This window comes from Erpetoichthys calabaricus, chromosome 16 (genome assembly GCF_900747795.2).
Source record: "Erpetoichthys calabaricus chromosome 16, fErpCal1.3, whole genome shotgun sequence".
NCBI classification, from domain to species: Eukaryota; Metazoa; Chordata; class Cladistia; order Polypteriformes; family Polypteridae; genus Erpetoichthys; species Erpetoichthys calabaricus.
Window position 1 is genome coordinate 71,097,365 of NC_041409.2, and position 13,443 is coordinate 71,110,807.

Consider the following 13,443-nt stretch of genomic DNA (forward strand, 5'->3'; position numbering starts at 1 on the left):
CTTCTTTAAAAGAAGTTCTTTAATTAGAATACAAGGCACAGATAACATTTTGCAGAAACGTTAGAAACACTGTAGACAGAAGTTTGGAAACATTTAAATTTTGATCTGAAGACACTTCACAAAGTTGCAAGAATATAGAATACGGAGCAGGTTCGATATGACTGTCCTGTTTTCATAAAAATTTTTCTCATCTATGAGATACAGTCCTTCAAAAGATGTTTACAGGTTAGTGAGGTCTGTCCCTACTTTCAAAGCTTACCTGCTGCCCCTGTTCTCCCATTGGTGCCTAGAATAGCAGTGCTGTTCACATACTGCTCAAGAGGGCTGTCATCTAGACTCTTTTTTGCATCCTCTCGGTAGGCTTTTCCTCCACCTCCAGCAGCAATCAGAAGCGGGACCAAGGTACCACTCTCCATCTGTGAAAGGAGATCAAAATGTCACACTTCAAAAGTATAACTTCATTCTCATCAATAATTTAGACCCAAGACGATATTTGAGTGCTACATTTTCTGCCCATCAATAAATGTATCACATGTAGTGCATTGTCACTCTAAAAGGGGCATGCTTGCTCTGCTGCTTGAGTTTTGACTTCCGATTTACTTTATAAAATTAAGCAAGTCATTTAACCTGTAAGTTACACCAAATATCTCAGAAATTGTGAAGTGTCTTGGGATGGTGTGCATTATAAAAAGGACCTTTGCTTGCCACCAACATGCCTGCCAAACATTAGCAAAAATGCTACACTTTCACTGAGGGACAAACTGTGAATAGGTATATTTATTTGCAATTGGGTCCAGCTCATGTCTCTGCACTTCCAATTGCCTATCACAACAATGGACAATTGGCCACTGGCATAAAAGAAATACATTGGTGTTCTGATTCAGTCAAATAAGTGGAACTTACTCTGAATACATAGGTGGCCCCACCTCCTCCTCCACCTCCACCGGCCCAACCCAAGTTTAAGGTGCGATCGCTAAATTCATCTTCAATAACTGAAGACTCACCCAAACAAATCTGCTGGGTTAAAAGATCCTTCTAAAAAAAGAAAACACAAACATGAAGAATGATATGAACAAGAAGCAAACAACATACATTCAAGTGTACTTGTATTTGTTAAATTACACTGGACCATTTTTCTTCATTTTCTAACCGGTTTATCCAGTTCAGGATCACAGAGAACTGTTACCTATCCTGACAGCACTAAACACAATATGGGAACTAATCCTCGATAGACAGACAGTTACTGGTTCTTTTAATTAAAGTAATCATTGAATTACATGATGTTTTACCTGATAACCACCACGGACATTGCAATGACCAGTTAAAACAGCAGATGGCACATGTTTTAAGCAGCAGCTACATTAAACAGTTATATTCTAACACACCCTAATAACCCTAGAAAAAAATGCACTGTGAAGGGATGGCAGGATACTTTTGAACAAAGCAAGAGAAGCTGTTAAATTATGAACTAATAAAGGAAAACAGGGATGTCACTCCCTAGCAAGTCATTTTAACTACTAAATATAGGAGCCTATTTATTACATTACAAACAAGGTTTTTTCCCCCAACTTTGTACTTATTAATGGTTTTACTGTGTTTTTTGTTCATTTATTATTTCAGAGTATTTTTCTTCTTTTTAAGTAACTTCTCTTATGTTTGTTTACGTTATAACATTTCTGTACTGTGTCTTTAAATGTGCTCCCATTCTGTGTGTTTTGTGGTTACTACCCCAAGAGACAGTGAAACCCTGACATCCCTGTTGTTAGACTCTCCCTCTGGCTATATCTCGAGTCTGAGAGAGGATCTTACGAGTGGATCATTGAGTTTGTGTCGTTATTTTAAGTATTGCCTTTTCTTTGGATTTTCTATGAATTTCCCCTTGGGATTAATAAAGTATCTATCTATCTATCTATCTATTTACTGTTTTTGCTTCTTGGATTTGCCTTCTGATAAGTGTATTGGGATTTGTTTGCTTCAGTGTGACTTTTAAGGCAACTCCCTTTTTCTGTTTGAGCATTTTGTTGTTATACTCTCCTGCTTTTGGCATTTGTCAATAAATACCTTCCTTTATAAAGATTCTTTGTGGGCTGAGGATTTTAGTGGTTTATCTCTCTTAATAAGCATTTTTGTGTAATTTGAACTTTTAAAGCCAGCTTCCCTTTTTTGGGCCTGTGTAGGCCACAGCCATTTGGGGGTCAACTGCTTTGGGTTAAGCCTTTGCTGGACAGGCTGGCGTCATGCCTTGGCTCCTGGAAATAACACTAGGGGGTACATAGAAATGTGCATAGAAATTGGCACTTGGGAAAGGGTCAGGAGCTACAATCCTAAAAAAGTGAAATAACTGCATGATAGGCTGAAATGTATGACTGCCCAGAACGGTGAAAGAAAAGGTATGAAAAAATGAACCAATTAATGGAAAAAATTAGTAGTCTACTGATCCTGACTTGTATAATTGGTAGAACAGTGTTTATTTCTGCTACTTCACTGATGCAGCATCCTGGATTTGAATCCCATGGTGAGGTATTTTCTATGAGGAGGTTTCATATTCCCCTCTATGTCTACCTGGCTTTTCCATTTATATATTCCCATTAGCTGGTGACTCTGAACTGGTCCTAATGTGAAAGAGTGTAGTGTGTGTGCCCTGTAAAGAAAAAGCAGTCTGTCCATGGTTACTTTACACCTTGCAGTCAGTGATGCCAGGATAGGCATCATCACCTCATTAGTCTAAATAGTAGTGGGTTTGATATTGTAATGATCCAGCCACAGACATGGAGGGTTATGGGGCTGGACATCAGCTGAGCAGTATGCTGGCAGAAGGTGAACCTCAGCAGGAGGAGGAGCAGAAGTCAAGCATTTGGAGCGACACCTGTGGGAACGAGATATAAAAGAGTGGCGTGCTTCGGGGTCATAACACTGGAGCAGAATACAAAAAGTGTTAAAAGTAAAAAAAAATTTTTAGTGAGTAAAAAGTGGAGGCTTCTCCCATGGCTGGAACGGGGGAGTTTAGCTCTAGAGTAATAAATAAAAGTCCAATGATTTCAAACCTCTGAAATGTGTATGGGTGTTCCTCCCTCCCTGCCTGGTTGTGGTTGTTGCAATCCATATATAATCATATGGGCATAAATTTCAAGAGAACAGCTTGAAAATACAGAAAATGTGCATGTGTACTTGAACACTGTAAAATTATACATGAATTCCAAAGCCTCCGTAGTATAAGCAAATGAGACACAGGTAAAAGCCTATGATTAAAGTCAAAATGGTGCATTCTTAAATAGTTGGGAGATACACGCCATTAGTAATCACCCAGGCTAAGCCTCTGTGTACTTTTTCAAGGCAACTATAGAGGAGGTCAAAATTCTTTACAAATCTACTTGTAGAATCCTGAGAGTTAATTATGAAGATGCAACCACTGACATCTCAATTTTAATTGCAAATATTTATTTTGTTGTGACCACTGAGGATTAAAAATCAAGCATTGTATATAAGAAAATCAGAGCTAATAACATCAGTGAACATGAATTTAAAGACCCCACTGTCTTTTTATTTGTTCCCCAATTTTCAATTTAAACACAACCGCACACACACTTTCTTACATACACTACTAATATATATGTATACATATTGTAGGGGTAGCATGAAGGTGTAGTGGTTAGCACTGTTCCTGAGTTCAAAACTTAGTATGGCCACTAATTGTGTGAAATCTGCATGTTTTCCCCGTGTCCAAGTGAGCTTTTTTTTCCTATTATCAAAACCATTTAGTTATTATCAGAATCATGCTAGGTGGTATAGCCTATCCTGGTAGTATAGGGAGCAATTTAGGAAGTAATTCTGAATGGAGTGCTATTCAATTGCAGGGCACACACATTCTCATAAAGACACACCTACACTCACACAGGGACAATTCAGAGTTATCAATTAATGCAACACTCATGGATTTGGGATGCATGATGAAAATCTGGGGTACCTAAAGTCTTGAAATGCATCTGTGAAATGTTACAGATTAGTGGGAGCAGGTGCTGAGGTGGTTGAAAAGGAATTCATACCATCTCTAAACCAGACAAAAGAAGAACTGACTATAGTATTTTGTGTGTGTATGTGTATGCACACGGAACCTATTGGCTTATAAATTTCCAACAGTTTGCAGGCATTCGTTAGGACAAAATGTGTTGCATTATTTAAATGCCTTAATGTATAACAATACATATATAATAACAACAACTTACTCCACTAAAAAATAAATTTTTGCTGCTACCAGTTGAATATACAGTACAATGCAAATGACCCACACAACAGATGTCCTGAGATGTTGTAAAGAACGTCACTAAACCGCCTGGCAATTACTGCTAACTTTAAAATGCATCCAGTGCCCCAAATTCCCTTCACACGCAAAAACACATTTCTTCAGCATCCATAAACCCAGCACACTCCACTTATTCTGGAAAATCCATATACAGTACATGTATGTTTTCTGTGTCATAGCGCATTCATGTTTATAAAGAAAAGCAGTCCTAGAGTAAATGAAGAAATTGACATAACTAAGATAGTGGCACTCTTACCCCTGGGCAAGCATCCTCCCCCTGCTGGCCAACCAGAATGTAGAGGATGTCACCTTTCTTGAGCTGAAACACAGCTGAGACGATGATGCCATGAGAACGCATGTTGTGGTTTTTGGCTCCTTTCCCTCCTGCAGCTCCATATGCTGAAATGCTGCCATAAAACAGAACAAAAGAGAGACAGATATATACGATGTAGACTGTGAAGCATGCTCATAAGGGCAGCCATCCCATTTCCTACTGACCACAGTATTGTCCATCCTTGACAGAAATAGCAATAATGGTTAGAAAGTTGTGGAGTGAAAGTTTAACAGCAGTGTTTAATCTGGGGCAGGGAACAGGTCTAGAAATTTTCCAGCCCCACCACATAGGACATAGACATTGGTTCATCAGTGGGAACCCTGTGTATTTCTAACCTGCTTATCCAGTTCAGAATTGAAGGAAGCTAGTGCATGCAAACTGTTTGTATGAAGCTGATTATAGTACTTTGAAAACCAGCCATTTGAAGTGGAGGAAGGTTAGAGCCATTAACCAAATAAAATGCTGGTAACAGCCTGATAACACTTTCCGTTAAAATCTGCGTCACATTTGCACTTACACTTCTTTCACTTTTTTTTTTTTATTGTATATATAGTTCATGGAAGGACGGCACGGTGGTGCAGTGGTAGCGCTGCTGCCTCGCAGTTAGGAGACCCAGGTTCGCTTCCCAGGTCCTCCCTGCATGGAGTTTACATGTTCTCCCCGTGTCTGCATGGGTTTCCTCCGGGTGCTCCGGTTTCCTCCCACAGTCCACAGACATGCAGGTTAGGTGCATTGGCGATTCTAAATTGGCCATAGTGTGTGGTGGGTGTGCGGGTGTGTGCCTTGCCCGGGATTGGTTCCTGCCTTGTGCCCTGTGTTGGCCGGGATTGGCTCCAGCAGACCTCTGTGACCCTGTGTTTGGATTCAGCGGGTTGGAAAATGGATGGATATAGTTCATGGATGCATCTGACTTGAACTGCATTGATTTGGATTTATCTTTATAGTCTTTATGGACTTTGCCTTGACTGGGTTCTCAGCTTCGGGGACAACTGAATCTTTCTGTGGTTCACGGGACAAGTCTTATTAACATTTCTTTGCACCGTGGCGATCTAGGAGATGGTCTGTCTTCTGGATTATAATGGATATACTGGATTGTTCTCAATTACTTCTATATGTTTTTAATGACTGAGAAATTATGTGATTTGCACCCACCTGGCTTGCAACTCTGGGGCAATCACACTTGTAATGTCCAGTGTTATATATATGTGGCTATACATTGGAACCTCTGAATTCTGGTATCTTCATGGGAATATTGTAATGTCTCCTACTATGCTTGCAAATCACTGCTAATCTGTGCCATCCCACCCCACCCATCTCACCTTCTCCACTATGCTCTGCTGCTTCTCTGCTACTATCAGATAAGTATTGCTCTGTACTATGCTAAAATACTTTTGTGACAAATTCCTTTGTATTAAACAGTTTGTCCAGAGCAAATGGTCTGACTGGAACATCCTAAAAGACACTGGAATTGTGTGGTGCCCGAAATATGTACATTGCAGGTCAGGTCACTGCCACCTCCAGGGTGCAAGTGAAAAGATCAATGGCAGCATTTGTTCAGGAATATGCCGTCCTATTCATGGCTTTGGAAACAGGAATGTCAGTGTGCCAAATATGCAATTTGTTAGAATAAACTCTGATCATGGATCTGTCCACAATGAACCCTCATCAGCTAATATTGCATTGTTTAACTCAAGACTTCTTAATGGGAAAGCTCTGGTGCTATTAGAATTAATTACAGACTCCAACCTTGACATACTTTGCCTAACAAAAACCTGGCAAAAACCAAACAATTTTATGTGTCTTACGGATGCGACACCATCCAGATACATTTGCTTCGCAGAGCCTTGCAACTCAAGACAAGGAGGAGGAGTCACAGTAATAGTTAGAACTGAACTAAACTTCAAAAGAATCCCAATTGACTGTCCATTGTCTTTCAAGGTGTCTGGCTCTTAAGCTAATAATGAAATCAGGTCTCATCTTACTCATTGTTCACTATCGCCCCCCCAAAATATAATGCGTCTTTTTTATCTGATCTGACTGAATTATTAAACCATTTAAGTTCCCTTTGCAGAAAGTCATTCTTCTTGGCAATTTCAACATCCATATTGACATTACTACACGTAAGCTGAGAAATGAATTCCTGTCCTTACTGGACTGTTCTGACTTGGTGCAACTTGTTGATTTTCTTACTTACTCTGATGGTCATATATTGGACTTGATCTGTATATCTGGCTTAGCTGTTGGCAATACTTATAACAGTGATTTGGGCCTATCTGATTATAAAGCAGTACTTTAAACCGTCTCATTACCACTCCCTCCTCTTACTTGTAAACATCAAATTTCTTTCAGAAAACTTAAACATATCTGTTCTTCTATCATTGCTAGTTCCATTTCTGATCTTTTCTGTCTTCACATATTCCATCAACACCAGATAGTCTTGTTGACCACTATAACACAGCCCTTCTTTCAGCACTAGATAAAGCTTTTAAAGCATAAGGAGGTTTCCTTTAAGCGCTCAGCTCCAAGGTACAATTCAGAGTAACGGTCTATGAAAGCAGCTGGCTGATGCTTTGAGAGAATGTCATGTAAGACTGGCCTCACCGTGCACATCCAGGCTTTCTCTGATCATCAAAGGGCTTATAGGGATGCACTAACTGCAGCCAAGAACACACATTATGTCAGAATAATAGAAAGTGGCCAAGATAACCAGAGGGTTTTGTTCTCTGTAGTTAATAAACTACTTCAACCTACACCTGGCACAATTACCTCCTCTACTGATGTCTGTGAAAAATTCCTCCACTTTTTCCTCAATAATATTAAAGATCTAAATAATTCAACTAATATAAATCCATCATTCATTTATATCTTTCCCTGTCCTCCCACTCCATCTAGCTCTTTTGTTAATGCATTTGCATTTCTTAACGACCTGCTTTGTAAGATGAGGCCCACTACCTGTGTGCTGGACCCAACCCTTACCACACTTTTTAAATCCTGCCTTCATGCTATAATCCCGACTGTTACAACAAAAAAAAACAAAAAAAACGCATCCCTTGACACTGGCAAGCCACTTTTAAAATTGCTCCTGTAACCGCACTGTTAAAAAAAGTCTGGTCTTGATGCCAACAATCTTAACAATTTTCGGTCTACTTCTCACTTACCTTTTCTGTCTAAACTTCTTAAGCATGTTGTAGGTTCCCAACTCACCAATTACTTAACATCTAATAAATTGATGGAATACTTTCAGTTTGGTTTCAGGGCACAACACGGCTCTGCTTCAGGTAAGTAATGATTTGCTTATGGCAGCAGACACTGGATAAAGCAGCATATTAATTTTGTTAGATCTTAGTGCAGCATTTGACACTGCCAAACATGACACTGTACTGTCCAGAATGGAGAACATATCCTGTGTTCGCTCATTCCTCTCCTTTTCTAATGCTGAGAAACTTGACCATGCTTATATCACATCCTGCATCGATTATTGTAACTCTCTACTGACAAGTAGCGCTTCTAATCTTCTATCATAGCTCCAGCTAATTCAAAACTCTGCTGCAAGAGTCCTAACATGAACCAGCAACAGCGATCACATAACATCCATCCTGCTTTGCCTCTTCTGGCTCCCAGTGTTTTACAGAACTGAACAGAAAATTCTATTATTAACCTACAAATCTTTAAATGGCCTTGCACTGGACTACATCAGTGACCTTCTCCATCGCTATGCTCCTGTTCCTCCACTAAAGTCCTCTGATTCTGGCAATCTTGTTGTGATCCACACTTTAGCATGGGAAAGGCGCTATGTAAATAAAATGTATTACTGTATTATTATAACCATCTTTATGCACCTCAAAGAAGAGTGCAGCAAAGCATAGAAGCAAGAGCTGAAGGAAGATTGCTGTAAACAGTGATTGTCATACGATCTGGGATCTGCAATGTACCGTAAGCATGGTTTTGTACATTTTTATAGGGATTCAGCATAGGAACTCAAACTTATTGTGTCAGCTCACAGTATAGTTGGACATTACTGTAGTATCACCGAAAGTGAGAAATCTCAAACTTTTTTTTTCCAGTGAAATGACTGGTAACAGCCATTGCCCAATATGAATTGAGAATATTATTATGAAAGAACTAAAATGCGCAAGGGTAAACTGAGAAGTGAAATAAAGTTTCATTTTAACTCAGAATACTTGGAAGATTTTTTTTCAGGTCTTCAATTTACAGAATTCATAGTTCAAAAACATGAACAAAAATTGACAAATGGTTCACAGTAACTTAATATTGTAATGGAAAAGAAAACACTATGTTCAACTAATCAAATGGTAAAATTGGCTAGCACTAGTGTTTCACAACATCGGCAGTAGGGGTTGAAATTCCATGCTGGGCGATGTGTATATTGCTGTATATCTGCATGGGTTTGTCTAATGTTGTCATACTAAGAATATGCACATTAAGCTGATGGACTTCTCTGAGGTTTCCTTATATGAATGAGTGCCAAGGGTTAGTTGCCACATGTACCCGATAGTTAGGATGCAGATGTTCAACATTAGTGTATACTGTGCCTTTAAGTTTCACTTAAGGTTTGGGAAGAAAAAGGATGCACCATGGGTTCAAGCAGTATAGGTGGACAGTGACTTCCATAGGAAACAACCTACAATGTCAACTTCGGTCATGTTGGGGATTTGGTGGAGTCACACCCTGATTATCTCTGCAGAAAAACTATCTTCACACCAATACACAGAATCCGCAGATTACGTGTTACAGAACACAGTATGCAGCAGAAAAAAACAGTGATTAAAACATTCAAAAATTGCAATTTCAAAACCCTAATTAACTATCTTTTCAACTGTTCTTACACTTCCTCCATGTCAGGATGGCTGTAAAGCTGATTATCCACTCAGTTTCCTCCTCACTGCCAGGCTGACAGTTTTTATCATTGCCCATATATTGATATACATCCGGAAAGTATTCACAGCACATCACTTTTTCCACATTTTATTATGTTACAGCCTTATTCCAAAATGGATTAAATTCATTTTTTTCCTCAGAATTCTACACACAACACCCCATAATGACAACATGAAAAAAGTTTACTTGAGATTTTTGCAAATTTATTAAAATAAAAAAATTGAGAAAGCACTGTATGCCTATTTACACTGTTGGCCAAGCCCTTAGATATATCCGAAACTGTAAATGACATATAAATGTCATTAATTTGCTGCTGTAGCACAATGTCAGTTTATGAACTATGCAACCTATTTAAGTTGGAGTCATTCACTCACTAGGGCCGTACCATATACTGGGTCATATCTAGAAGTACATTTAGGTTAACTGGCTTTAGCAATCCTACTTACTGCTCATTCCTGCTGTTGTTTTGTGATTTTTTATTTTGCTCATGAGATTCTTGAATACTATTTTCACCACACCTTTTTACTTATCATGATAGCTTGATTTGTGTATTTGATGTGCCTTTACTGAACTTCCATGTTTCCAAGGTGTGACAAGTGACCATTACCATTCTCCAGGAGTGACCCCTGTTAGTGCTACACTGAATAAAATGCTGCTGACTATTCAAAACACATGATATAGGCGACAACAGAAGGAAAAATTATGAATCTTGGATAAAGGTAAAAATTAAGCTATACCCTGTAGTTTCATATCAATAATGCAACACAATAATAAGGACCAGCAAGAGGTCAAAAATCACAAAGATGCTGGCAAAACTGACATGTTTCCAAAACAGGTAGATGAACATAAACTCTCTTTTGACTGCTCCCGTTAGGGGCTGCCACAGCAGATCATCTTGTTCCATAATAAACTCCACAAACATAAGATTCAATATTCCCTGTCCAAAAATAACTGGAACAACAACAAAACTGCAAAAGTTGGTATGTACAACGTAAAAGGGAATGAAGCTCACTTGATATTTTGACAAGTACTTCTGGAACATTGAATCAAGAGACAGTGAGTGACAAATCCATGTCTTTACTTTTTGTTTGTTCTTTTTTTTCAGGCTGGACCATTGAATTCTTTCTGTACAATTGTATAGGTAATTGTTTTTGTTAGTGTTGCCTCCTTAGTTTTGCCGGTATCCTTTAAAGTTTTGTGTAGTTTTTTGTTCAGTATATGTGTTTCTAACTAGTGTTTTTTAGAATTAGTTGTTTGCTTGTTCAAATCAGGGTTCTCTTTCCCATGTTTTTCGGTGAAGTTAGCAGAATAACAACCTCCAAGAATAATTTCCAGGGGATTTGGTTTTCTCTAATTCGGTGTAATTTCCTAATTTTACTTTCTGGCTTTGTTTTTGGATCTCATTTTGTTTTTTTACCTGATCTACTGTCTGATTTTTGATCGCTGACAAGTTCTCTGTATCCTCAAGAAACACTATTTGAATCTGCATTTAAACCAAAATTTCATTTGAGTCAATAAATCACGTGAATGGAGTGACATCTAATCAAGAGAAAAATATCTCACAAGGAAAAGTAGCAGGATTATCAGTTCTAGGCCACTTTTAATGTAAAGCCATGTGACATTAAGTGTGCAATGAATGTGAATAAGAACTATTAATTATATGGGTGGAGAAACAAATCACAATGTTAAGTCCACTTCTGCTTCTGGTGTGCAGCTGCTTAAGTTCTTGCATAAATTGTTTTCCCACAGACATCGAACAAAGCTGATGAGCCCCCCATTGTTTTCTGATTTCATGTGGAGGAAAGTAAAATGTTATATGTAGATACAATTAATAAAGGTTTAATGAAATACCAAGGAATTTCTTAAAGCTGCTGCATATTAACTGCCACTTTATATCACATGCAAATAAAGAACATACAGTACAAGACCTCTGGATACACTTTTGTAGAAATGACTCCAGAATTACTCATTAGTAAAGTTTAATTTACTCATATATCCATTTTTGCATTAGTTTTATCCTATTCCAGGTTGTAGTGGGCCACCTTTCATTTAATAAAATGTAAGAACTGGCAGTTCTTAAATTACATCCTTAGTCAATTCAACATTTTTTATAATAGATGTAACAGTATTTGTAATTAACAGAGCAAGATGCAGAACACGACATTATGGAAGAAGATGATACGCTGTGGTAACCCCTAACAGGAGCAGCCGAAAGAAGAAGACGACGTGTACAGTATTTATAAGCTCATTCAATGATTATATTCATCATCCACAAAGGAAGAAGTTCCACAGTCTCTGAAATAATGCCCTGTTACCCCTTTAATGAGCACTTACATGTATTTGTTGGTGGCTGGCACTTGCCACATCTGAACCCCCCTTAGTGAACCCTCCTTGCCTACTGTCACATTCACATTCTTGTTCTGGTATGAGCTATTGCACTGGGCTGGTGTTGGCCCACGAGAGCCACTGGCTCCACAGGATGTAAACAACCATGTCATCCCAGAATCATCTAAAAATAAAAAAGCATATAAAAAATATCAATATTTAAGTAAGTAAGCAAGCAATACTAATCATCTGAAACTTAGCAAGCTCTTCAGCAAGGGTGTTGGACTCTAAACCATGGGGTTGCCAGGCCAATTCCTGCCACTGAATTAATATTTTACTCTGCACAAGTCACTTCACCTGCCTGTGCTCCAATATTCAAAAACAGAGTTAAAAATTGTCTTACAGCTCAGAACATGAATAATGCTTTGTGATGGTGTTCACTAAAGAAAGGTGCATAGTTGAAATAAAAAATTGTATCAAGTACTGAGTACGGCTGCCATATAAGTATAAAATTGTTATAAGTGTTGCATTATGACTAATAATTAACTAAAAATGTTTACTCTAGTGCCCTTTGGAAATCACAAATGGCACCATCATCATAAATACAAACATTTTGAAAAGGTAAAGATTAAACTAAAAACTTCTACAATAAGAATAGCCTCCAGATGATGGTGAAAGTCTAAAGGAGAGCCAAATTCTCAGCTTCCTCACTAGCAAGCATCACTGTCCATTTACTGTGACAGTGTCTCAAAGACAACCATGTGAAAAGAATCAATGTCTTCATAATGGCCTGCCTGACTGGATAACATGGGGCTTTTTGTCATGTAAGTCATTTAGCACAGAGTATCTGACTTGACTGCTTCACATAAGGAGATTAAATGGTGCTCCAGTATGATTATATTGGAAAATAAAGATCTCCAATTCTACATATTTAATGCATTCTTGTCAATTTTTTGTCTGTTTAGAACAAGACATGAAGCACTGGTCTTGCGTAACTCTTCAGTAGATCTACATCACATCAAAAAGGAGAGGTGAACACTCCTTAAAACATGATTTATAAGATGACGTTTTCTTAGAATAAAGTTTCAAAATGTTAGCCATTGATTAAAGAAAAGAATAACAAACACCATTTTAAATACAAATTTCTTTGCAAAGCAAGTTTATCACTTTATTTTATCCTAACACAGACTCACTCAATCCTGGAAGCATATGTGGAAAGAGTTTCACAAATAGCAGGCCAATTCCACCTTTAACAAAACACTGCTGTTATAATAGAATGATTTTATTTTAAATACAGCAGAGCATTTGAGGCCTTCTTTCCCAGAACACATGTAAACGTGGAGCCAGAATTGACCTGATTGGTCACTGGCAGACCACTCAAACCTCTATTGTGTATCTTGGCTTACTCTTCTGAAATTCTCAAAATAACAGTGGAGTACAAGTACCAGACATCAGGGGTTCATGAGGCAGGCCAGTGAAGCCCAGATCACTTGCAGACTCGGTGTCCAGCAGGAGCTTGTTACTAAGGGATAGGCTTCCGTCACCTAAGGCAGAAGGAAAAGACATACCAAAGTAAGAGGAGAAA

The 13,443-nt window shown here is 38.3% G+C and overlaps 1 protein-coding gene across 1 annotated transcript in view; it reads right to left on the bottom strand.

Annotated features, from left to right (window-relative positions):
• Positions 1–13,443, bottom strand: part of ltk (leukocyte receptor tyrosine kinase) — a 186,992-nt gene that overhangs the window by 43,128 nt on the left and 130,421 nt on the right. Inside the window, exons 11-15 of the mRNA XM_028822370.2 lie at positions 13,304–13,402; positions 11,868–12,042; positions 4,557–4,707; positions 904–1,035; positions 260–416 (exon numbers count right to left, since the gene is read on the bottom strand). Of these exons, the coding sequence (XP_028678203.2) occupies positions 260–416; positions 904–1,035; positions 4,557–4,707; positions 11,868–12,042; positions 13,304–13,402 (714 nt within the window). The remainder of the gene's footprint in view (positions 1–259; positions 417–903; positions 1,036–4,556; positions 4,708–11,867; positions 12,043–13,303; positions 13,403–13,443) is intronic.